General features: G+C 36.9%; 2 protein-coding genes across 11 annotated transcripts; one reads left to right on the top strand and one right to left on the bottom strand.

Moving 5' to 3' along the window:
• The first annotated feature begins 1,526 nt into the window (after positions 1-1,526).
• LOC104243072 (uncharacterized) lies at positions 1,527-11,721 on the top strand. 2 transcript variants are annotated; one of them, XM_009798201.2, is made up of 5 exons: positions 1,527-2,028; positions 3,517-3,617; positions 3,843-3,956; positions 11,363-11,446; positions 11,516-11,721. In XM_009798201.2, exons 1-5 carry the CDS (start codon positions 1,767-1,769, stop codon positions 11,570-11,572), a joined length of 618 nt encoding a protein of 205 aa, XP_009796503.1. In that variant the 5' UTR covers positions 1,527-1,766; the 3' UTR covers positions 11,573-11,721. The 2 variants fall into 2 exon arrangements, with proteins under 2 accessions (XP_009796503.1, XP_009796502.1); XM_009798200.2 differs by having other exon boundaries at positions 1,559-2,028; positions 3,514-3,617.
• Positions 11,722-12,228: 507 nt separating this feature from the next.
• On the bottom strand, positions 12,229-22,688 carry LOC104243071 (squamosa promoter-binding-like protein 2). 9 transcript variants are annotated; one of them, XM_070171990.1, is made up of 6 exons: positions 22,480-22,688; positions 21,423-21,529; positions 20,528-21,286; positions 20,194-20,330; positions 19,295-19,540; positions 12,229-12,960 (listed from the first exon to the last, which is right to left on the bottom strand). In XM_070171990.1, the coding sequence occupies exons 3-6, from the start codon at positions 21,193-21,195 to the stop codon at positions 12,641-12,643; spliced, it is 1,371 nt and encodes a 456-aa protein (XP_070028091.1). In that variant the 5' UTR covers positions 21,196-21,286; positions 21,423-21,529; positions 22,480-22,688; the 3' UTR covers positions 12,229-12,640. The 9 variants fall into 9 exon arrangements, with proteins under 9 accessions (XP_070028091.1, XP_070028090.1, XP_009796500.1 ...); XM_070171989.1 differs by having other exon boundaries at positions 21,423-21,532; XM_009798198.2 differs by having other exon boundaries at positions 22,393-22,688.
• Between the last annotated feature and the right edge of the window lie 887 nt (positions 22,689-23,575).

A 23,575-nucleotide genomic window follows, 5' to 3' on the forward strand; every position in this document is an offset into this window, starting at 1 on the left:
AACCTCTCACTGATGATCCCTCAATCTTCGATAAAGATGCCATTAGTGAATACTTAGCAGATCTCTCTATTTTGACACCACTCAATGTAACCAAGCCGTTACGGGAATTTCATCTTCTCTTGGCCCATAAATACAATGCCTTTGACGCTAACGCTACTGGTGAATCAACAACCTTTCAGTTTAATTTCAGAATAAAATTAAAGAGGAAAAAGAATACACGATAATCAGATACAAAATACATACATATATATATGTATTTTGTATGCAAATTGTATGAAAGTTGTATTATAATTGTATAATGAGTTGCAAGAAGATTTTATGTTGTTGTAATTATATTGAATTTATATGAATATCGTATGAAAGTTGCAAATAAATTGTATATTATATCATATATCATTTTCTTGCTCGATTTGGGTTTATGTATGAAACTTGTATTATAATTGTATGATGAGTTGTATAAAAATTACATTTAAGTTCTATGCTAATCACAAACTAAATTTGTATGTTGATTTCGAATAAAAAAAAATTTTTGCAGCAAATTGTATAAACTATTTTCAAATTTTCAAACTTTAACTTAATCAGTAGTGGTAGTTGGCGTTTGGGAGGAAGAGAGAGAAAGAAAAAAAATGAAAAGTGTGTATCTAAATCACGTAATTGAAGGCACAAATCCATTAATTGAAGACGCTTAATTGAATCCTTCACTTGAATGAGTATAAATTATAAAAAAAGAACTACTTAATTTTGATATTTAGCAAACATAAGTTAAACCGAGTAAAATAATTTATTAATTTCGCATATAATAGGACATGTCAGGTAATTCACAAGTTACACTAGTGAATGTCCGGCACAACCAGAGGCAAACTTTAGTTCGGGCAAGAGGTTGTAATTAACGACCTTGAAAATGGATGGTCTCGGGGGTCGTTTGGTACGAGGTATAAGAAGGTATGATGATGGTATAAAAGTCTAATATCACTTTAATACTCTGTTTGGTTAGCAAACCAGGTATAAGTTATCCTGATATTAATTTTAACACTAGGATAACTTATACCTTATAGAAGGTGGGGTAATTAGCACCGGTATAACTTATACCTTCTTTTTAGAAATTATGCAATTGCCATTCTTAATACAACATACCAAACAATGAATAAACAACAATCCCAATATAACTAATCACAACATAACTTATCTCAATATAACTTATACCGGCATAACTTATACCGATATAAATCATATTCCAACCAAACGACCCCTTAATGTTTTTACCCCGCTTGCCTCATAGGCGAACTTTTAGGGGTTGTTTGGTATGATTATAAGCAAAATTATTCCTAAAATAAACTTTTGGTATTTGCCTTATCCCTTATTTGGTTACAATTCTTGGTATAAATTATCCCAAAATTAATAATAATACCGAGATAATTATATTTGCCAGAGAGTGAAATAATAATCTCAAAATAAATTATTTCAAAATAAACTCATAAAATTCACAATTCCAAAATTAATATAACATACCAAATAATCAAACAAATAATATTAGCATAACTATGGTCAAAAGTGAAAAGAGTTGCCCTAGTAATAAGGGGAAATCAAAAAATCAAGAACGGTAGCGAAGTGTGGTATTTGCGCGAATCACCCTGGTTCAGGTGGAACTTGGCAGCCCAAGCAAAAGCTGCTAAGCTCTAAAAATCAGGGGCAAAACCGTACACTCAACAGTTACTGCTACTCATTTCTGTGCATAATAGTTCTGATATTTGAAGGATCATCAAACAATGGCGTGCAGGAGTGTGTTCAGAACAGTATTCTTAAAGGAACCCTGTATTCCGACCTCTTTTCCCGTTGTATTGTTTTCTATCCACAAATCCTTCTCCGTACCCGTTTTGTGCTGTGGCTGTAAACTCATTTACGCCCGAACTTATCGCTTCCCACGAAGAAGTCAGCTTCTCAATTGCTCCAATAACGAAAACCCATCTTCCTCTCAAGATGATCTCGAACAAGGTCCTCCTCAAGAAGTTATCCTTAAGGCCATTTCAGGTCCATAACCATTATATTTTGTTCAACTAAATAATTTCCTTACTTTTTTTTTTTGTCATAATCTGTTTGAGCCTGATTCTGAGTTTTTATTTATTTCTCGGGTTCTCCTGAAGTAGTTATTTGCTTCGATCGTACTATAACTTGCTAATATATTAAATAACAAAGCTTGCTAACATGCAATAATAACAACAAACCCTGTGTAAAGTGGGGTCTGGGTAGTGGAGGAGGCAGGATATTCGATAAGGGGTTGAAGTAGAGACCTTATAAAGGTTTTGAACCCCCTTACCACTAAGCTATGCTTTTCAGTTGTGTCAAGGGGATTCAAAATATAATATATAGATGTACAAAATAGATTTACCTTATATGTACAGTGTAATTTTCTGGCGAAGTGGGTTCGGCCCCCTTACGCCCCTGGTCTGGGGAGGGTAGAGTATACAGAGCTTTATCCTATCTTGAGAAGGTATAAAGGTTGTTTTCGATAGATTCCCGGCACAAATAAAGATGAAAAAAATAGAAACAATAAGCAATAACAACAACAAGATAAAAGGATAATACCCGAAGCGAAAGAACAACATATAGGGAATGAAAAACTGCGAGTAAGGAAAAACAAAAATACAAGACTAATACTAAAGCTATGTTAATGAAATGGAGACACACACGACTACCTACTAACCTTTTACCCTAATTTTCGACCTCCACACCCTCCTATCAAGTGTTACGTCCTCAGTAAGTTGTCACATGTCCAGCCTAATCACCTCTCCCTAATACTTATTAGGCCTATCTCTAACTCTCCTCAGTTCTACCATGGACAACCTCTCACACCTCCTCACCGGGGTATCTATGCATCTCCTCTTCACATGACCGTATCATCTCAGCCTTGTTTCCCGCATATTGTCCTCCACGGAGGTCACTCCCATCTTGTCCCGAATATATTCATTCCTAATCTTATCTTTCCTGGTATACCCACACATCCATTTCAACGTCTGAAAACTTGCTAACATGATGTATGAATATATTTCTTTTTGCTATGGTTATTTAGTTACTGGGTTTAAATGGAGCTTCATGAACAGTGAGATTCATATAGTCGACCCCAAGTGCTTGGGATTGAGGCATAATATTGTTATACTTATTTAGCTACTGGAATCTCTTAACTTAACCCCAAACCCCCTTTCTCTTTCTTTTATGCGTTGGAATTTCACTTTACCACCTAAAGTTTTTTTAGGGAGATTGATTGTGCATAAAAATGTGTACACCTTAGAGTAACTTAATGGTGGAAGGATAAAAATTAGTAGAGAATATGAACCTATATCTTGGGCTACTCTGTTTCTCAATTGCTTAAGATAATATTTTTCTAGTTTCTTTAGAGGTGCCTGGCAGGGTATTGAAGTTCTTTTCAGTATTTAAACCTATTTGTTTTTCTCTTTCTTCTTTCTTTTAATTATATGAGCAACTTTTTCACAATTCTAACCGTTGAGGGTATTCCAGAAGTGTCCAAGACAGAAGGGCGAGTTGGACAAACTACTAACGTTGTTATTGGGGGCACAGTGCATAATGATTCAACTAATGAGTGGCTTGCTCTTGATAAGAAGGTGCAAATTCCTGGATTCATCACCAATTTTTATTTTTCGTAACATAAAATAATGTAGAAGTTTAGACAATGGTTTAAAGTTGAAGCTTTGAAGATAACATCAAATGCTTCATATTTGTAGAAATGATAAATAACTTGATAAACATTAGAAGATTCAGAATAGAAGGTTTGCATCTAACATCTGTTATACTTGAGGCGAAGCTGATAAATGCTCTTTTACTTAAAGGTGAATTCTTACCCCACTGAAAGAGGCTTTACAGCTATTGGTACTGGAGGTGATGATTTTGTGCATTCTATGGTTGTTGCTGTAGAGTCAGTGATACAACAGCCTGTTCCCGAGGTAAGGGGAATTAGTTAATATACTCAACTCAGTGTGCCTCTATTTTAAATTTAATGACTATAGTGGCAGCTCAAATTTAAGTATGAGGTTTCAAAATTTTTGGAGGATTACATGCCTAGTTTTTTTGGGATTAGTTCGATCTATGCTATTTGTTTTTGGCCATTCTATGTATAAATTTGCGTATTGGAGGATTATTGTCTTTTATGCTAGAGATGTTAAACTATTGGCCGTGCGCGTGCTTGACCTCTATATAATATTGGGCTGAAGATGAATCAAGTTATGAACCAACTACAATTGTGTGAATGAATAGCAGCTTCTCTTTGTTCTTGGGAAAGATAATGTTCAGAATGTATATAACTTTCTGTGATGAGGAAACGGGAGGGTTCTTGGGTTGTGCTTCAGATTGAGCTGTTCTATGCTGCTCAGCTGCAATTCTCCTTACAATGAAGTATTATATATTGCCCAACTGTTTCAGCTGTTCATGAGTTGATCGAGATTTGAATTTGAAAACATGACATCTACAGTAAAATAAATAGGAAAAGTATATTTCCCTTAGACTTAGCTAGATCATATGAAAATGTAGAGAAGCTTCTGAAAGAGTTGTTGCTTACTCTGAATTATGACTATTCCTTGTATTACTGGGAGGTTTAAGTAAAAAATGTGTGCTTTGAAGAATTACAGTGTCGTAACTTTTTTTGCTTATCCCCCCCCCCCCCCCCCAAAAAAAATTTAGGATCTATACTGACATTCAAATCAAGTGCTTCCAGTTAAGATTGAAAAAAGCCACTCCTTGGCTGTTACCGAGCTTCCTGAACTAAGGTGGTTTAATTTAACCTCCATTCTTGAATATGTTAATTAAGGGAAATTATGACGGTCAGTAATAGATTTGTGCTTTAGTGTATTTACAGTAGATGAAAATCACACTATGAAGTTCAAACACAAAAATTTGAAGAAACAAGAATAGAAAGAACCATGAAATTTTATGAGCTTTTGACTTTAGTGAATAGCTCAAGATGACCCACCATCTCCCGTTAAACTCGAAAAGTAAAGTGATCTGCATTCCTATCTGTGTGTGATTTTGAAGAGTCAAGGGGACTGTGGAATTACTGTAATGTTTTTAAGTCAGAGTGGTGTATGAACCATCTTTGTCTTGACTTCAAATTCATAGCTATGTGGTATGAATCAGGTCACGACCCAAATCTGGATCTAGGTTATGACAGGATACCTAATGAACAACTACCCATTAGGTGAACCCTCTAAGCTAAAGCATGCTCGTATCGTATAAAAGAGAATGGGAAAATACTACTAACTGTCTCATAATAGATAAAGACAGCAAAAAACAAAGTACAAGTATCAAAACAAACCTTACAACCCAAATCCGACTAAGTTATGGAGCACTAGAATCTGAGGATAACTAATGCGAGACGCAACTCGAAAACAAAGGAAATACTAAAAATCTGATAATAGATGAAGCAGCCTCCACGAGCTAGTGGTGGTTCACCTCAACTTAAATGGCTGATGACAGAGTTGGAATCACTGCTCCCGACTGGAACCTGCGCACAGGCAGTAACTGTGAGTCTAAAAGACCCAGCAAGATCATCAGCTCGCTCTCCCAGCTTTACCCCTGTGGAAGTCGCTGGTAGTGCATGAATATATCAATGCAAAGCAATACAAGTATAGAAATGATGTACAAGTAAAGAAACTGAATCAGAGATCCTGAATACAACTAATGAAAGTAGACATAATGCTGCTACATGCTGAAGAACTGTTGAAGCTCCTATGGCTGCTGTGGAGCTATGAGTACGCTCACTCAAGCTCAACCCATCTATGGGGCCATGAGTATGCTAAAGTATCATGAACATATATACACATGCTAGGACCCCTCTCTGTCTAAGATAGAAACTTCAAAACTAGCTAAGCAAGTTCATGCTCACCCATGCACAAGAACAAGGTAGTTTTAATACAAGTAACATATATAACATGCTTTTAAGAAAAAGCAAGCAAACTAAGAATTTAAGTCTCAGTTGCCTAAAAAATGGGAACTTCCCCTTTACTTGAATCTCCAAAACTCACTCAAAAGATCTCTGTTTACCTCAATCTATTCAAAATCATGAATAACAGGTCCAAATTAGTCTAGAACAACTATTCTCATAATTTTAGGAAGTTTCGAAGTAAAAATCAACTTTTGGTCAACTCCAAGATCGATCTCTGATCAACTAGTCAAATCTCGAAACAAAGTTCATAACCTAGTTACCCATAAGCTAAGGAATCCAAATCCATTATCAAAATTCAAATTTAATGTCATTTGCATGGTCAAATCATCATTTTATCATTTATAGGTGTAGGTCTAAAATATCCAATTTTAGCCTTTGAATCTCATGATTTAACGATTCAAATCGCATATAATGTCAAGACTAGTGTAGGGAAATGTTTGCTATGTGAATAGAAGAAAAACTCTTTTTTTTTGCTTTTAAGTCATTGTGCCTCATTTTAACTTTCTTTATTTTCAAAAAGCATCACAATAGGTCGCCTCTCGCCTCTCAGCGCTTCTCGCCTTTCAGAGAAAGGCAGAAGCGCACTCCTTTTCTAAAACGCAACGCAACTGACAAAAATAGCGACACAGCCTCGCTTCGCATCGCCACTCGCTATTAGCGACATAGCGCTCGCTATTTACAACACTGGCTGATTCTCATCCATAACTCATTCTAGCAAAAATTTAAGGGCTTTTTGGTTAGTTTTAATAATAGAATGATGACCCACCAAGTAGTGATTCAATATTTTGACAGCTAACACAATGGACATTAGCTCCTGTTCATATACCGAGCATTGTCTTGCTCTAGAAGAAAGCGTTCTACTGAAATACGTAGTAGATTTACCATTTTGCATTAGAACTGGACCAACACCAAATCCCGAAGCAATAACTTCAATTACAAAAGGTTGAGAAAAGTCCGGCATCGCTAAGACGGATACTTGAGTCATAGCCAACTTCAATTCAATGCCTCAAATGCTTGTTGAGCTTATTCTCCCTGCAAATGAACATCTTTCTTTACTAAATTTGTTAATGGGGAAGCAATCTTACCATTGTCTTTGACAAACTTTTGGTAGTACCCAGTGAGTCCTAAAAATCCCTGCAAGGACTTGATATCTCTAGGAATAGGCCAAGATATCATACTCTCATTCTTAGAGGGATCTGCTTGCACTCCTTCAGAGGAGATGATATGTCCAAATATTCAAGTTTAAGTTGCCCAAAACATGCACTTCTATGTGTTGATTACTAGTTGGTTCTGTTTGAGATAAAGCAACCTTCAAATGTTCAAGATGAGAAGCATAGTCTCTTCTGTAATTCAAAATATCATCAAAAAATACTAAAATAAATTTCCGCAAATGATCCGGAAAATATCATTCATGAATGACTGAAAAGTCGAGGGTGCATTGAGAAAGAATAGGCATCTCACTGAGACTACTCGCACACTTCTCATGAGTCTCATGTTCCGTTGTGTTTTTGGGGTGATGCAGTTCTCACGGCTTGTTATTTGATTAATCGAATGCCTTCATCTCCCATTTAGAATCAAATTCCGTATACAGTATTGTTTTTGCTGTAACCTTAGTTGGGAGCACATGTTTTGTTCTAAATTTAGCCCCCGGGAAAGATAAGTTAGTTCCTCGTGCTCTTAAGTATCTCTTCCTTGGTTATTCTCGTGTTCAAAAGGGATAACATTGCTACTAACCTAATCTTCGTTACGTACCTTATGTCAGCTGATGTCACATTTTTTGAGTCTAGACCCTATTTTACCGTTGCTGACCACCTTGATATATTTGAGGTCTTACCTATACCGACTTTTGCGGAGATTACTACAGCTCCGCCGACATCCTCAGCTACAGAAGTCTTACCTATACCAACCGTTGAGGAATCTAGTGTTGCTTCTCGTAGATCCCCAGCCACAGGAACACTATTCTTGACTTATCATTGTCATTCGTGCCCAGCATCATACCTAGTTGATTCACGTCCTGCACCTGACCCTTCTCCTACTGCGGATTTGTCTCCTCCTAGTCCACCGATTGCACTTCGGAAAGGTATACGGTCCACACTTAATTCTAGTCCTACATAAGTTATCATCGTCTATCATCACCCCATTATTTGTTTGTGTTATCGTTGTCCTATATTTTCATCCCTAAGTCTATAGGTAAAGCACTGTCTCATCCAGGATGGCGACAGGCTATGACTGACGAGATATATGCTTTACATACTAGTGGTACTTAGGAGCTTGTTCCTCTTTCTTCAGGTAAATACATTGTTGGTTGTCGTTGGTGTATGCAATCAAAGTTGGTCTAGATGGCCTGGTTGATTGACTAAAGGCTTATCTTGTTTCCAAAGGGTATACTCAGATATTTGGGCTCGATTACAGTGATACTCTCTCTCTCGTGGCTAAAATAGCACCAGTCCGTTTTTTTCTATCCATAGCTGTTGTTCGCGATTGGCCTTTCTATCAGTTAGACATTAAGAATATTTTTCTTCACGGTGACCTTAAGGATGAAGTTTATACGGAGCAACCACCTGGTTTTGTTGCTCAGAGTGAGTCTAGTGGCTTTGTATGTTGGTTGCGCCGGTCCTTCTATGTTCTAAAGCAGTCTATTCGAGCCTGGTTTGGTAAGTTAAGCACAGTTATTCAGGAGTTTGGCATGACTTCTAGTGAAGCTGATCACTCTGTGTTTATCGGCATTCTGCTTCAGATCTTTGCATTTATATTGTGATTTATGTCGACAATATTGTTATTATCGCTAATGATCGGGATGGTATTACTAAGTTGAAGCAACATCTTTTTCAACACTTTCAAACTAATGATCTGGGCAGATTAAAGTATTTTCTAGGTATTGAGGTCGCTCAGTCTAGCTCAGGTATTGTGATCTCACAAGGGAAGTATGCCTTGGACATTCTTGAGAAGACAAGAATGACAGCTTGTAGACCAGTTGACACCCCTATGTATCCGAATTCTAAACTTCTGTCAGGACATGGGGAGCCGCTTAGTGATCCTGCAAGATATAAGCGACTGGTTGGTAAATTAAATTACCTCACAAGTGACTAAATCTGATATTTTCTTTCCCTTAAGTGTTGTGAGTCGGTTGGTTTCTCCATGTGATAGTCATTGAGATGCAGTAATCCGCATATTTCGGTATATAAAATCAGCTCTGGGCAAAGAATTATTGTTTGAGAATTGAGACCATGAGCAGATCGTTAGATACTTAGATGTTGATTGGGCCGGATCACTTTCTGATGGATATTGTGTTTTAGTAGGAGGTAATTTGGTATCTTGGAAGAGCAAAAATAGAATGTGGGTGCTCGGTATAGTGCAGAAGCACAATATTGGGTAATGGCTGTGGCAACATATGAGCTAGTTCGGATCAAACAGTTGCTCAAGGAGTTGAAATTTGGTGAGATCAGCAAGATGGAAATTATGCATGATAATCACACCGCCCTTCATATTGCATCAAATCCGGTGTTCTATGAGAGAACTAAACACATTGAGATTGACTGTCACTTCGTCAGAGAAAAGATACTCTCCGGAGATATTGCTACAAAGTTTGTGAAGTCGAATGATCATATTTTCACCAAGTCCCTCACTGATCCTCGTATTAGTTACATCTGTAACAAGCTTGGTACATATGGTTTGTATGCACCAGCTTGAGGGAGAGTGTTAGATAATTATGTAAATAATATGTAAATAGTCCTAGTCCTACATATAATAGGAATAGGATTAGGGATTGCAATGGGGCTGGGTAGGTGCGGGGCTGGGCTGGTTTTGTTTGATGCGGGGCGGGGCGGGTTAAAACAGTTTTAAAATTTTTTAAAGCGGAGCGGGTTGTGGGTTTAATGCGGGTTCAATGCGGGACAACTTTGAATTTTAGTTTTTTGAAACAAAGCAATCATTTCAACTACAATTTCACATTCTTTTAATTTGAATAAAAAAGCTGACTTGAATTAAATTAATCCACTTCATCATAAAATCAATCTTAATTCCTAACTTGGCATCTTAGAATAACTTGGTCTTTTATGGGCTGACCCTTTTTTTTTTTGGGGCAATTAATTAAAAGAGAGTATGAAATTCTGGATGGACCAAAATTAAGCTGAAGAGAGTATGAAATTCTGGATGAACCAAAATTAAGCCGAAGTGGGTCTACTGAAGAATTTAAGATACTATTTGGAAATTTCCAGATCATGATTAGATTTATTTTAGTACCCTGGATTAGAATTTAGAAATGATCCAGTTCTTACTTTATTTGTTTTGCATTTTGTCTTAGTTTTATAAAAAATTTAGGAGTTTGCTTGAATCGTAGTTATCACTTTGTTACTGTATAGATTAACAGTTTAAACTTAAATTTGTGTATGTTTTCTAATCTGCATATCCATTTTTCTGCACAGCACTTTGAAAAAAATCTTTTACCATAATATTTCTCATATTCTTTTGCATTTATTCATTCCATCTTTTACTTATTTATTTATAAGCTTTCTTCAAACTGGTATAAGCCTTTTAGCCATTAATTAACTGAAGAACATCGACATGACATTGACTGTGGGTAGCCTTTTAGCCTTTTGTCTTAATATACTGTCATTTCAGCTAAAAAAATTAAAGAAAAAATAAAAGAGAAATTAAGTGGGGCAGGGCGGGGCGGGTTGAAATTTTTGTGGGTTTTGCCAAACCCGCCCCGTCCCATTGCCATCCCTAAATAGGATATGTATTGTATAAATAAGGCTCATTATATTATAATTGAACAAGTCAATAACATATTTTTTTCCCATGCTTTCTCGCAATTAGTAAAATGCATTGGTTTTCATAGTCCTCAGAGCTTTGATTAAACAGTAAAGGTATTTCAGCACGGACGTTTGGTTGATGCTGATCACATTCAAATCATGCTTTGAATCAAGTTTGATATTTAAGCAGATAAAAGCAGAGGAGCCGACCCATAACCCACCGAGCTTCAAAACTGTAAATAGCGAATTTCTCGGTTATTAAAAAGATACATCAGGTTAAATCCTCATTGTTTCATGTCCTAATCTTTGGGGAAAAGTTGTCTTTCTTATGTCTGCATCTGTAACAGAAATGTCTGCGCTTCACATAAAGAGGTAGGCATTACAAAGGGATGTCTGTTTTCTCAGCACAGCAAATCGAGTAGTTAACTATATGGACTGCAATAAATAATTTACTGGCCAGAATACCTTAGGTCGGTATAACAACCTGCTCTAGATTGTGTATGTGTGAATCTTTATGTCTCTGAGCCTCTTTCCTATGTGCTTTCTGTAATTAACAATACACATTGTGTGAGAATGTGAAGTGGATTGTACCTTAATGTGTGTGACAAGGGAGAACTGGATTGGACCCATATCTTAAGGTATTTGTGCTTCTATGCAGGGCCAGGTGAGGCAGAAGCTATCTTCAGGGGGGAAATATGTATCAGTAAATATCGGACCCATTCAAGTTGTTTCTAGTGAGCAGGTATTATTATCCTTTGTACCTTAAATTTGTGAATCATAATCTATTGTATGACTTGTCGCCCTCATCCAGGTTCAAGCTGTATACAAGGCCATGAAGAGAGATGTCAGGATGAAATACTTTCTGTAAACTACTTTTTTGTATAGAATGGAAGAGAGTATGTCGTTCATACTGTAATTTAACTTTCCTTTTCTTATATATCCATTAAACTAAACATTCTATTAGTTAATCATTCATCACGTCTATCCTTAAATGAAGCAGAATCTTTCATTTTCAAACTAATGTGGTTTTACTCATTAGTGAATAGTCATCCCTGCGCTCGGAGTATCCTTCGTTTTGTGCTCCTACATAGCAGTTGTGTTAGTCACTTCGTGCGAAAGTTAAAAATTTGTGAGCGGAAAACAGCTTTTTACTTGAGCTACACATAAAAACCAAGTTTTCAATAATAATCCTTGGAAGTTCATCATATACTTTACCAAATTAGTATTTGTCACGTCAGCATTGGAGGGGGATTAGTCTCATTGCAAACAAGATTGATCCAACTTTAACTCTGAAATGTTTTAAGGGTAAGTTTTATAGTCTAGCGGTACTCGTGAAAGTCTTTGAACAATAAGTATGAGTTCAATTCTCACTATTCCCTTCCTCCTTTTCATTTCTTGATCCCCTATGTAGATCTAGGGAAAGATAATCATAAGCTTGGGTACAAACATCCACAAGCATAGAGAAATGAAGACTACTGATTACTTAATGCCAATACATCTACACAAAAAGACGGTAAAACCAGATTCAACCAAATCCTACATCCACAATTCAGAACGATTTTAGATAAATCTAACTGTCTTGAGATTTTTAGATACCACACATCAAATCTGTGTGGTAACATCATGTCAAAGTGCAGAAACAAGAAAACATTACAACTCTTCGAAACTCCTGTTGTTGATTTAAGTTTTTCTTATCAAAGATTTTACTGCACATTTTCAATCAAAAGTTTTTTTCCCAAGATGGGATGTTCAATGTCCAGAACTCCATGTACATGTGTTCTGCCACTTTAGAATGACAGAGTGCTTCCAGTACCCTACTTATGAACCATCTGGTTAGGGTCCCAGTTTAACAACTCCTGCTTAAATGGAGATGGCAAAGCCAAAAACTGAAATCCAATCCTGACGTTGAGGGGTTCGTTGAATAGTATCCCCAGTGTCAGTTCATCAACCCATTGAAATAGAAATTGTCAAATGGATCTTTGGAAAGCTGAAAGCTACCACCACTATAACCATTAGCAACCAAAGCATGAATGCGTGGATTGAGTAGATATTGCTCAGCCTGCCAGAGATCAGTGGACCCAAGTGGCAAATTCTCAGGAATCACCTGCTCCGTTATGCTGATCTGGTTTACATGTGTGGGGTGGCCAATTGAAGTAGATTCAGGCTCGGATGAAGATTTATTTGACAGAAGAGAGAGAGCACAAGGTAATTCTGGTGCCGCGCCCATATTGAGAGAGAACATGTTCTCCTTCACACCTGATAGAGAAACCAAAGTGTTTAGATTAATAATCAAACAATCACAATAATAATAATAATATACTTTTTCAAATAAAAGTAATGACATATTGTGTATTCTTAAACATTTTGGTGAATCTAATTATCTAGTATTTCCAGTTACTTCCGTGTGAAATTAAGAGAACTCTCAGAAAACTGATTAAAGACTGCTTCCCCTCAAACTTTATAGCATCTTTCACGATTCAGGGTGACAAGCATAACATTTTCTACATTCTTCTCTCTTAATTTCTCCTTAGAAGCCTTCCACAAACACAATTTGGCTAATCGTGAAGGAAAACAGACTAAATGGATTCAAATAAGTGATTCCTATTATACCTACAAGGGGCAGAAAATTCTTCTGCTACCAGCAGCCTTGTAATTAGTTTACATACTATATAAACTAAATGTTTTTATACTATCTACAAGAGGAAACCAACAATTCATTTACATCTTTACTCTGATCAGAAACCTATCAATGCTGGAGGCAAATTGCGTAAGAAATCAAACACACAAGCATCTCCCATCACGCATCTTTTTCACGAAGAAGAATGAAACCTCTTGTATTTCAGTATGTTTTTACATCCAATAGGCACTAGTATTTATACCGAGGTTCCTATGGCTAATTTAGGAAAGAAAGTCAATTACAGTTATTACACAAATCAATTAGAATAAAATCTCCTAGAACAGAATCGAATCTCCTAAAATTAAGTTTCCTACAATCAATCTAGTCAACGTAATCAAATCTCCTAAAACTAAGTTTCCTACAATCAAGCTAGTCAACATAAACCCTAACTCAAATTTTGTCCCAGCATTTCTCTGGCTCGCCCAAGAGTTCTCAATCAGATCCAAGAAGAAAACTATGTTCTACTTCTTAATGTACTACATTTCTAGCCGCCTGCACATGGTTTCCTCGGCCAATGAAAGAAAATATATATTCTAAGAGTACCTGATGGAGTCTTTACATTCCATCAAATGAAAAGTGTCAGCACTAGATAACCTTTCTTTGCTAGTGGTAATCAGGCAACTTACCCACACCTCGACTAATCCACGGAGCACATGCAACTCTCCACCAACACATGCAATCAATAACTTTGTCCACCAAAGTTTAAGACAAATGGGACAAATTCACCTAATATGCCACTGACTAGCTCTTTGATAGTCGGGCTACCCTCTTTGGGTGTACCAGCACTAGATACCAAGTACCTTCAAATAAACTTGACAAGTTTACTCATAGCTATAAAGTAAAGAAGTAAACCTTTGCAACCCCTAATTTTTGACATGTTTAGTGCATATTACTTATATAACACATGCTACTGAACACTTCACTTCTTTTCAACATTGCTTTTAATCTGTAGCGCGAGGAACCAACTTAACCATTCTCACCTATGTTGCTTAGACCTTTCAAAATCCCGGCTACACCTGTGTCGATCCAACATGATTTGGTCATGGGTGTGGGATCCACACCAGAGTAAAACTGAATCGAGATGCAAAAGAATCTATATTCCCTATCTCATATTCTCTATCCCTTAAATTAACCTAATTAGATTCATTTTTTTGGTGTAGATTTCTTGACTTCTCGCCAAGAGGGGGTTTTTTGGTACTAAATTCAGCAAGTCTCTTAATTCTTAATCAATGAGTTAGGCTAAAATATCAAAAAATAGAGCAAGAACTTGACTTAATCTGGACTTGTTTGGCTTTGTGCCTAGATAATTCGCATTTCATAAAAATAAAAAAGAGCATGACTCAACGTACCTTGGGTGCTTTGACTACATCTTTGATCAAGAAATAAAGATTGATTGAATATTCAATTTTAGCTCAATAACTTTAATTAATCGAAATATATAATTATGTGTCGTACTACATTTATTGGCCATATTCCAGCCCTTGTATCCACACTACGAACCATATCCTAGAATCCTAAAATTTAAGTGATGAAGAATCCCACATCTAGATCCGCACCCATACTGGATATCCGCACCCCAGTTTGAAACTTATTATCTCACCCTCTTTCAGTTGTGAACCTTGAGGTGGTACTAGGTGGTAACAGGTTTATGTTTTCACCTAAATCTTTTAATTTTCCTAGATACTATGCGTGTAAGAAGAGAGAAAAAAATTAACGATCCACAACCACTGCAAACTTTTATTAGTTTTTGATACATCCAAGTTAGGTGTTCCGAACCAGTTGATCTCCCACCAACAAACTGGTTAAGACTGTCTATATTCAGCTTCAATCATTATTTTAGGTCTTAGAAATAAAACAATTTGGCTAATTTGCAATTGAACATATCTTATGAACTTGAACCCTCGTCAGCTAGCATTAGGCCTTTGAAAGAAATTAAGGATAAACAACCCCAAATCAGATAACACCAATCAACAACAACAACAACCCAGTATAATCCCACAAGTGGGGTCTGGGGAGGGTAATATGTACGCAGACCTTACCCCTACCCCGAGAGGTAGAGAGGCTGTTTCCAGGAGACCCTCGGCTTAAGAAAGCAACAAGAGACGATATATTAGTACTATCAGTAGACTCATAATAAAATAACATAAAATAACATAACATAGCATAAAATAAAAAATAACAATATAAGAAATATAAGAAATACGAAAAAGATGGAAGATACAATAATATCCAGCAGATAAAGCCCTGCATCAGTAGCTGACCAGTAGCATCCTAAGACTAACTCCTAACTGGCTAGTCTCACTCTAGTGCGCTGTAGAAATACTCACAACTTCCCCCTAGCCTACAACCTTAATGCTCGACCTCCACAATTCTCTGTCAAGGGCCATGTCCTCAGTAATCCTAAGTCGCGCCATTTCCTGCCCAATCACCTCTCCCTAATACTTCTTAAGTCTCCCTCTACCTCTCCGCGTGCCCACTACAGCCAGTCGCTCACACCTCCTCACCGGTGCATCAGTGCTCCTCCTCTGAATGTGCCCGAACCATCTGAGTCTTACTTCCCGCATCTTGTCCTCCATGGGGGCCACGCCCACCTTCTCTCGAATATCTTCATTCCTAATCTTATCCATCCTTGTATGCCCGCACATCCACCTCAACATCCTCATCTCTGCTACTTTCATCTTCTGGATGTGTGAGTTCTTTACCGGCCAACATTCAGTTCCATACAACATGGCAGGCCTAACCACTGCTCTATAAAACTTACCTTTTAGTAACGGTGGCACTTTCTTGTCACACAAGACTCCCGACGCTAACCTCCACTTCATACCTTTTAGTACCAATCATTTCTATAATTTGCAAAACCAATCTTTGTCTTGTTTGTTTGGGTTTTTTTTTTTTTTTTTTTAAATTTTTATAATACCCCCAACAAACAAGGGTTTCCTATGGCATAAAAGTAAAGCTTTCAATAGGGTGCTTCTATGTCACTCATCAGATATAGGTCAGTGTCAGAAAAGGAACATTCAGAATATGAAATTTATCCAATAGGTTCACCAGGAAGGTTCAGTACTCTTGCAAGCCATGTGGTTATAATGCAAATATCGGAAGCTATACTTAGATACTATTGCAGCCACAAAAAGCTCATTAGTAATTATCCAATAACTTGATAGAAATCTTTAGAGGGAACTAGCAGTAAATTTTTTTTTTGATAAGGTAAAGATTTTGTTAATAAAGGTACCATGATGGTACAAAGGTTACATTAAGAGCAGTAAAACACCTGAAGCAGCAGAACTTCAGTTACAAGTTTCCTAATAAATCCAAAAACTCTAAATACTGATCCACACTCTCAACTAAACGTCGTTTACACCAAAAAAAATAATTTTTGCATACAATTATTTTTAATTCTATAGATGCGAATTCTCCTATTCGCAAAGCCAGCACTATCATCTTCTCAAATGGTCCAGAAGATGCATAAAGGAATGGTTATCCAAAGCTGCTTCTTACTTCTTATTATCTTCTGTCTGTCTTTGCCAGCTAAACAATAATGATTATATGTCTGAAGGCATAGTCTAAGAAACACCACACAGATTCAAGAAAAGCTCCCAGCACTGTTTAGCAATTTTATAGTGGATAAACAGGTGGTTAACAGTTTCCAGCTCTTCACATAAATAGCACCTGCTACTTAGACTAGAGCCTCTTTTTTTGTAGATTATCTTGCGTAAGAAAAACTTCTCTGATGGCAACCCACCCAAAACAAGCCACTTTGGTTCTCCATAGCATTTTCCAAGGCCAATTAGAATCATAAGAATCAGATTGTTTCGGGATGTTGTTATAACTGCTTTTAACATAGTATTGCATATCACTACTTGATGTCCATACCAATCGATCTTCCTTGTTTTGCTCTATCACCGTTGTGCTAAAAAATTGGAGTATCTGTCCCACTTCTTCCATCTCTCAGTCATTAAATCCTCTTCTGAAGTTTAATTGTCAGCCATTTGTGGAGTAAGACTCGGCAACATGTCCATCTTTGCTAATAGAGCAAATATATAGGCTTGGAAATCTGCTACTTAACCTCACACCCCCACCCATACTTAAGTCCATAATATGATTTTACTTCCATTCCCAACTTCAGTCTAATTTGCTGTTGAAATTCATTCCACAACTTACTAATATTGCTCCATATGCTACCTTTTGTAGACCTGTGAACAGTTGCATGCCTCCATGTATCCTTCTTCACATATTTGGCATCTATAAGTTTTTTCCAAGTGCTTTCCTTTCCATCATTTATCTCCACAACCATTTATATACTAAACTCTTATTGTGCATTCTCAAGTTTCTAACCCCCATGCCACCTCCCTTTTTAGCAGTTATTACCTTTTGCCATTTTACCAAATGTAACTTCTTTCTATCTGCATTTCCTTCCTATAAGAAGTTACTCCTCAATCCTCATAGTATTTAACTTCTTTTCCACACTTGCAAGTAACTGGAATAGAGACATCAAATAAGTTGAAAATCCATCCAACACACTACTAACCAAAGTAAGTCTGCCTCCCAATGACAAATACTCCTTTCTCCACGGAGTCAACTTACTGGAACATCTATCCAAAACTCCCTGCCAGATCCTTTGTTCATTTTTCTTAGCACTTAGGGGAAGTCCCAAATAAACTGTAGGCAAATTCTCCACCTTAAATCCCATTACATCTGCTAATTCCTCTATACTGTGATCTGCATTAATGCTGAACAAACTACTCTTTGCTAGATTCACCTTTAATCATGAGACAGCTTCAAAGGCTAAAAGAACCCCCCCTTAGGTACAAAATTTGTTCTTTCTCTGCTCCACAAATTATCAAGGTATCGTCTGCATAGAGGATATGTGTAATATCACAGTTAACATCACCCCTTCTTCTGATATTGAAACCTCTGATCCAGCCCATTAGCTCTGCTCTTTTCAGCATATTACTGAGAATTTCCAATACCAACACAAAAAATATGGAGATAAAGGACCCCCTGTTTTATCCCCCTAATAGATTTAAAGAAACCTTGAGGATTCCCATTGATAATAACTGAGAATCTTACTGTGGAGATGCAATAGTCAATCCAACTTATCCACTTTTCCCCAAAGTTCATTTGTCTCATGATATCTAGTAGGCATGCCCAGTTAACATGGTCATATGTCTTCTCATGATCTAATTTGCATAACACCCCTTGTCTTTTAGTTTTGAGAAAATATTCCACATTCATTTGCAACCATTGATTCATCAACAATCTGTCTCCCTCTTATGAATGCATTTTGATTATCTGATATCAAATTCCCTATCACCAACTTGAGTCTTTCTGCTAGCACTTTAGCAATGATTTTGTATACAGACCCCAATAAGCTGATTGGTCTGAAATCCTTTATTTCTATTGCCTCCCTCTTTTTTGGTATCAAAGCAATGACAGTTGCATTCAAGCTTTTAGTAAAATTTGCTTCCTAAAAGAACAAATCTACAGTATTCCACACATTACCCCTGACTATACTCAACACTTTTGAAAGAAATGTAGATTGAAACCATCTGGACCTGGTGCCTTATCTCCTTTAAACAGCTTTATAACCCTTTCCACCTCTTCCATTGTGACAGGCCTCTGAATCCATTCTTTTTCCTACTTTGATAGTTTATTTAAATCATCCCTATTCCACTTTGGCCTCCAATTTTCAGATTCACTAAAAGATTATTGTAGAACCCCACAATATGCTCCTTTATCAAAAGCAATAATAGCAGTCTATCCAACACAAAAGCAGTAATATCCAACACAAAAGCAGAGATCTTTATATTAGATCAAGAAAAGAAAAGATTAATGATGGAATTTCGTGCATAATATAGGAGAACTACAAACAGAAACAATTATAGGGCGGGATTCCTTGGTCGTGAAACAAACCTTGGCTGAAGAACTCGGTGGTGGTGCCCTTGGATGCATTGGTCTGCATTTTAGTAGCCCCTGGAAGCTTGATTCCCCCCACAAGTGACTGCACATTAATACTGCCAGCTCTGTAAGGCTTTGAAGTTAACCCTCTTGTTATTGTGAACTTGGGAACTTCAGAGGTTCCCCAGGTAGAATCCGCAGTAGTTTTAGATTGTAGAAGGAGGCCATTGTTGAATACAAAATTCATCGATTTGCTATTATCTGTAAATGTAGAAGCACATAAAATGATACTTAGTGGCTAAGCACAAAACAAAACAATGTAAGAAGTGTCTTTTAGTTAGATGATAAGGTAGAGACCTGAAAATAAAAGGTTTCAGTTAGTTCCCTGCTGATACCCCAACCACAATATCCACAACCACCACCACAACAAGAAAGGGATAATAAGACAACAGAACTTGGAAAATGTAAGATGAGGCGAACTAAAAGTTGGATAAACCTCCACTGGCAGAGCATGTGCAAGGAAACACGATGGTATGATACCTATAGAAGACTAAGTAAAAGCCATATTCCGAAGTCAGTAGAAGCATTGATAAACATAAGGAGCATATCTCATTTCACATGCAGCACCTCGTGGGCTTACTTTCGAAAAAGACAATTGTCGGAGCACAAGGCATGCATTATTTAATTGAATAAAACTGATATCTGATGTCTTAAAATGTATGGAGTTATGCAAGAAAATGCCACAGAAATTGGTTGTTTTCCAGAAAAGTAATTTCTACTAGAAACACTGACAATTAGCCACACATTCCTGTTCATGTTATATTATTCTTCTCCTGTAGCTCTTGCTGAAGCTTTTCATATGAATGATCATGTTATAGTTCAGAAGAAGCCCAATCTTAACATAGGCACCATACCATAAAACCATGAAGAAAGCCTAGTCGAGTTAAATTGGATAGTTTCCTGCTGTGGCTTGCGGCGGCGTGCATTGTGATCAGAAAGCCTCCTGCGACAGCTTCGCTTCTTTTCATCAAAATCAGACAAGCTATGGAACCTTCAGTGGGGAAAGAAGAAATGGGCCATTATGATCTCAAAATTGCCCCCCCCCACCCCCCCCCCCACCCCCCCCCAAAAAAAAAAAAAAGCCATAGGAGCTATACATCCAGAAGAACACGTTATTAACAAAACTTTGGAAGCCAAACATCTAACTACAAGATGCCCGAATGTAGGCCCATCAAATGAGAGTTTTACCTGCTACACTGCTGACAAAAGCGCCGCTCGGCACCTCCTATGATGACTTTTGGGCATTTGGAATGACTGTGACAAACACGATGCTTTCGGTGATATTCTTTAGCTGAAGACAGATCAAGATTGCAGCCCTCAACCAGACAACACGGAATTAGTGCATTCTGACTAGATGATTTTTTTTTCTTTGCTGCACTAACAGATGATACAGGGATTGTGGAGGAGGACGGGAGCTTAACATTGATTCCACCACTGTTGCTTTCAACTGTTCGCTTACCAAGTTTCAGACCAGTCAATGGTCCATCATAGCCTATCAAAGCCTCCATGGGTGGCGAACATCCATATGGCTCATCTCTGCACTGTTCCACATCCTTACCAAGATTCCCTTGAGAGCCATTAGAAGCTTCAAAAGTGAAGCTGGATGCTTTCAGCGTCTCGTTTGGTGAAGAGTCAGTAGAAGCTGATATTGAGCTCTTGATTGAAGAACTACGCCCCATGTCAGAGCCATAACCACCAACACTACCGCCAAACCCTGACAGATTGAACGATCTGCGATCAAGTTCTCCCTCTTGATCAACTCCCCAATCTGTTAATTGCAGTTCTTTCAGACTTCCACAGGCCTCCGAACCAAACATCATCAGGTCTCCCCAGTCCCATTTTACATTCCACTCCATATTGCAAAAAGAAACAACAACACGGCTCCACTAAAATTTCAGCATGCACAAGAAACCGGGTAACAGATCTGCATAACCCCACAACATATTCCTAGTCGGACAAGTACATAATTTCACCAAAAAGGGCAAATACCCAGCTTCATCAGAAAATAGGGAGAACAAGAATGAAGAAGCCAAACGATAAAAGAAAAATCGAATAAGATTAAACACAGAAGAAGAAACCTTACATTGAGGCTCATCAGCCCATGATGCAACTAAGCTTGTCCACAAACTTGATGTTGTACTCCATAGCTGTAACTCACTAATTGCAAAAACCGTCTTCTTTCTAATCGAGCTTCTTTCCAGTTCAATAACCCAAAGCAAGCAGAAGCAAATTAAGACAATATATAATCAAAATACACAGTAGGAAGCACAAAGAATCAATAATCATCAACTCCAGATAAAAGTGAAAACGTGATTTTAACTTTTACCAAGGTGCTTGATTTCTCAGTAGCAGACAAGAATTTAAAACTATGGTTGACTAAGAGACAAAAGATATATAACTGCTCGAAAAAGACTTGTATAAAAATTCAGTCAGAGACCACAAATATCTGATATGGGTTACACTATCTTGTATACAATTTATTAACACCACGACATCGTTTTCAGTCACTGTTTCTCAAAAACAAATAAATATTGAATGATTAAGTTTCCATCAGCGCCTGAAAGGATAATAATGAACAATTTAGGCTGATGCTGATGTAAAGCAGATTTAATTTTGTTTATTCAATGATGATCGTAGCATTCGTCACTTGATTATGAAAGCAGATTCAAAATGTGAAAGAAGTTTCTGGTGCAATTATAGATTTTGTCCACAAGGGTAGTTAATCCTTAGTATGGTCCCCCATCTAGGGTTTCATTGAAATCAACACCGAAAGTAGATGAGAAACTTGTCCATGCTAATACTACTATTACTCATCAGACGACATCGTTTACGATAGAATCAAGATAGCAAATATATGAAAAAGGGCCCAAATCCCCCAGAAAATTTTCCCTTATTTTGGAAATACTAGCACAAAGAAGTCAGGAAAAAGAAACCCAATAGAGATAAGGAAATAATTTAAGCCAACATGGGAATAGTTTTCTCAACAAGGAAATGAAGGGAAAACTGCCCACCAATCAAAGAGCGAAGCTAAATTTGGAGAATTCTCACTTTACCAAATGAAGAAAAAAAGAGCCGATCACAGCGTGGGTTTGACGGTTTGTTCACTGTTGTAAATTGTTTACTGTAACAGAGAGACTGACCATTTGCTGCCTTTCGCCCCTACTTTTTGCTTGTTTTCTTCCTTGCAGTATAGGCACCAGTTAAATTTAGAGGGAAAGAATGTCATCTGACATAAGTTTGCACCCTCAAATCCGAAAAAGTCATTTACATATTCTAGCTTTATAGGCTACCTCCTAACCTTTATTCTTGCGTATTGTTTGGATGGTTGTTTCCGGTTATATTGTATTGTTACCCCAAATACAATATTTATTTTGATTGTTAATATAAAACTGATTGTATTGTATTGTTAAATCAATTGTTCCGGAACAAGAAAAACTCTATTTTATGAAACAACCAAATTGGTGTAGTGGGATTATTCTGTATTTTCCTTTCCAATTATGCCCACACTTATTATTTTATATTTCAATTTTACCCTTTACCCTATTATTTATATTATATTCACCAAACTAATAAGTACTTTGTCTCCATCTTTTTTCTTCCGTGCAACTAGTCAACGACGTACTTCCCTAGTCTTCGTCTCTTTCCAACAATGTTTTTACAGGTTAGTTTTCATCTCTTTTCTTAACTAATTCCACTGTTGCTAAGGGAATTTTCCTCTAAATAATAAGTGCCTAGAAAAAACTGGCTGAAAAAGGTAGCATTTATATACATGGCAATAATGTTTACAACATTATCTTTGCTTGCATCCCAATCTGAAATAATTTATGTAGTGACATTTGGTTGAATTTTGTTTTTCTAAATATCGATTCAATTTCTTCTGCTTAATCAAGATTCGTACCTTGTCTTCTCCATAGCTTATTAATAACACTTTTTCTCAAACAATACGTTAGTTTTCCATCTCTTTTCTTGTGTATTTTTTCTGGTTAGTTCATCTATGATATTTGCAAACTATATGTTCTGGTGATATAATTTATCAAGTTAATATTATGGTTTTAAGTGTAGCACCAAGTTATTAATTTGATACAGTCAAAACCGACAAAAAATATAAAACATGAATTATGTGTGGCTACTGTTGTAACAAATAAATTTGCTTATATATTTTTCTGTTTACTTAATTAATTTAGTGTAATGTGATGAAATATTTGGCTAGAATTCTCTTTTTTTGTACAATCCTAT

The sequence above is a fragment of the Nicotiana sylvestris genome, chromosome 4, assembly GCF_000393655.2.
Source record: "Nicotiana sylvestris chromosome 4, ASM39365v2, whole genome shotgun sequence".
In the NCBI taxonomy this organism is placed as follows: Eukaryota; Viridiplantae; Streptophyta; class Magnoliopsida; order Solanales; family Solanaceae; genus Nicotiana; species Nicotiana sylvestris.

Excerpts from the sequence above, each read along its gene's own strand:
- LOC104243072 (XM_009798200.2), top strand. The coding sequence starts at position 1,767 with ATGGCGTGCAGGAGTGTGTTCAGAACAGTATTCTTAAAGGAACCCTGT. Across the intron at positions 3,618-3,842 it reads GGCTTGCTCTTGATAAGAAG|GTGAATTCTTACCCCACTGA; the intron begins GTGCAAATTCCT and ends TTTTACTTAAAG. Across the intron at positions 11,447-11,515 it reads AAGTTGTTTCTAGTGAGCAG|GTTCAAGCTGTATACAAGGC; the intron begins GTATTATTATCC and ends GCCCTCATCCAG.
- LOC104243071 (XM_070171990.1), bottom strand. The coding sequence starts at position 21,195 with ATGGAGTGGAATGTAAAATGGGACTGGGGAGACCTGATGATGTTTGGT. Across the intron at positions 19,541-20,193 it reads GCTTTCTTCATGGTTTTATG|ATAATAGCAAATCGATGAAT; the intron begins GTATGGTGCCTA and ends CTACATTTACAG. Across the intron at positions 12,961-19,294 it reads CACCGAGTTCTTCAGCCAAG|GTGTGAAGGAGAACATGTTC; the intron begins GTTTGTTTCACG and ends TTTCTCTATCAG.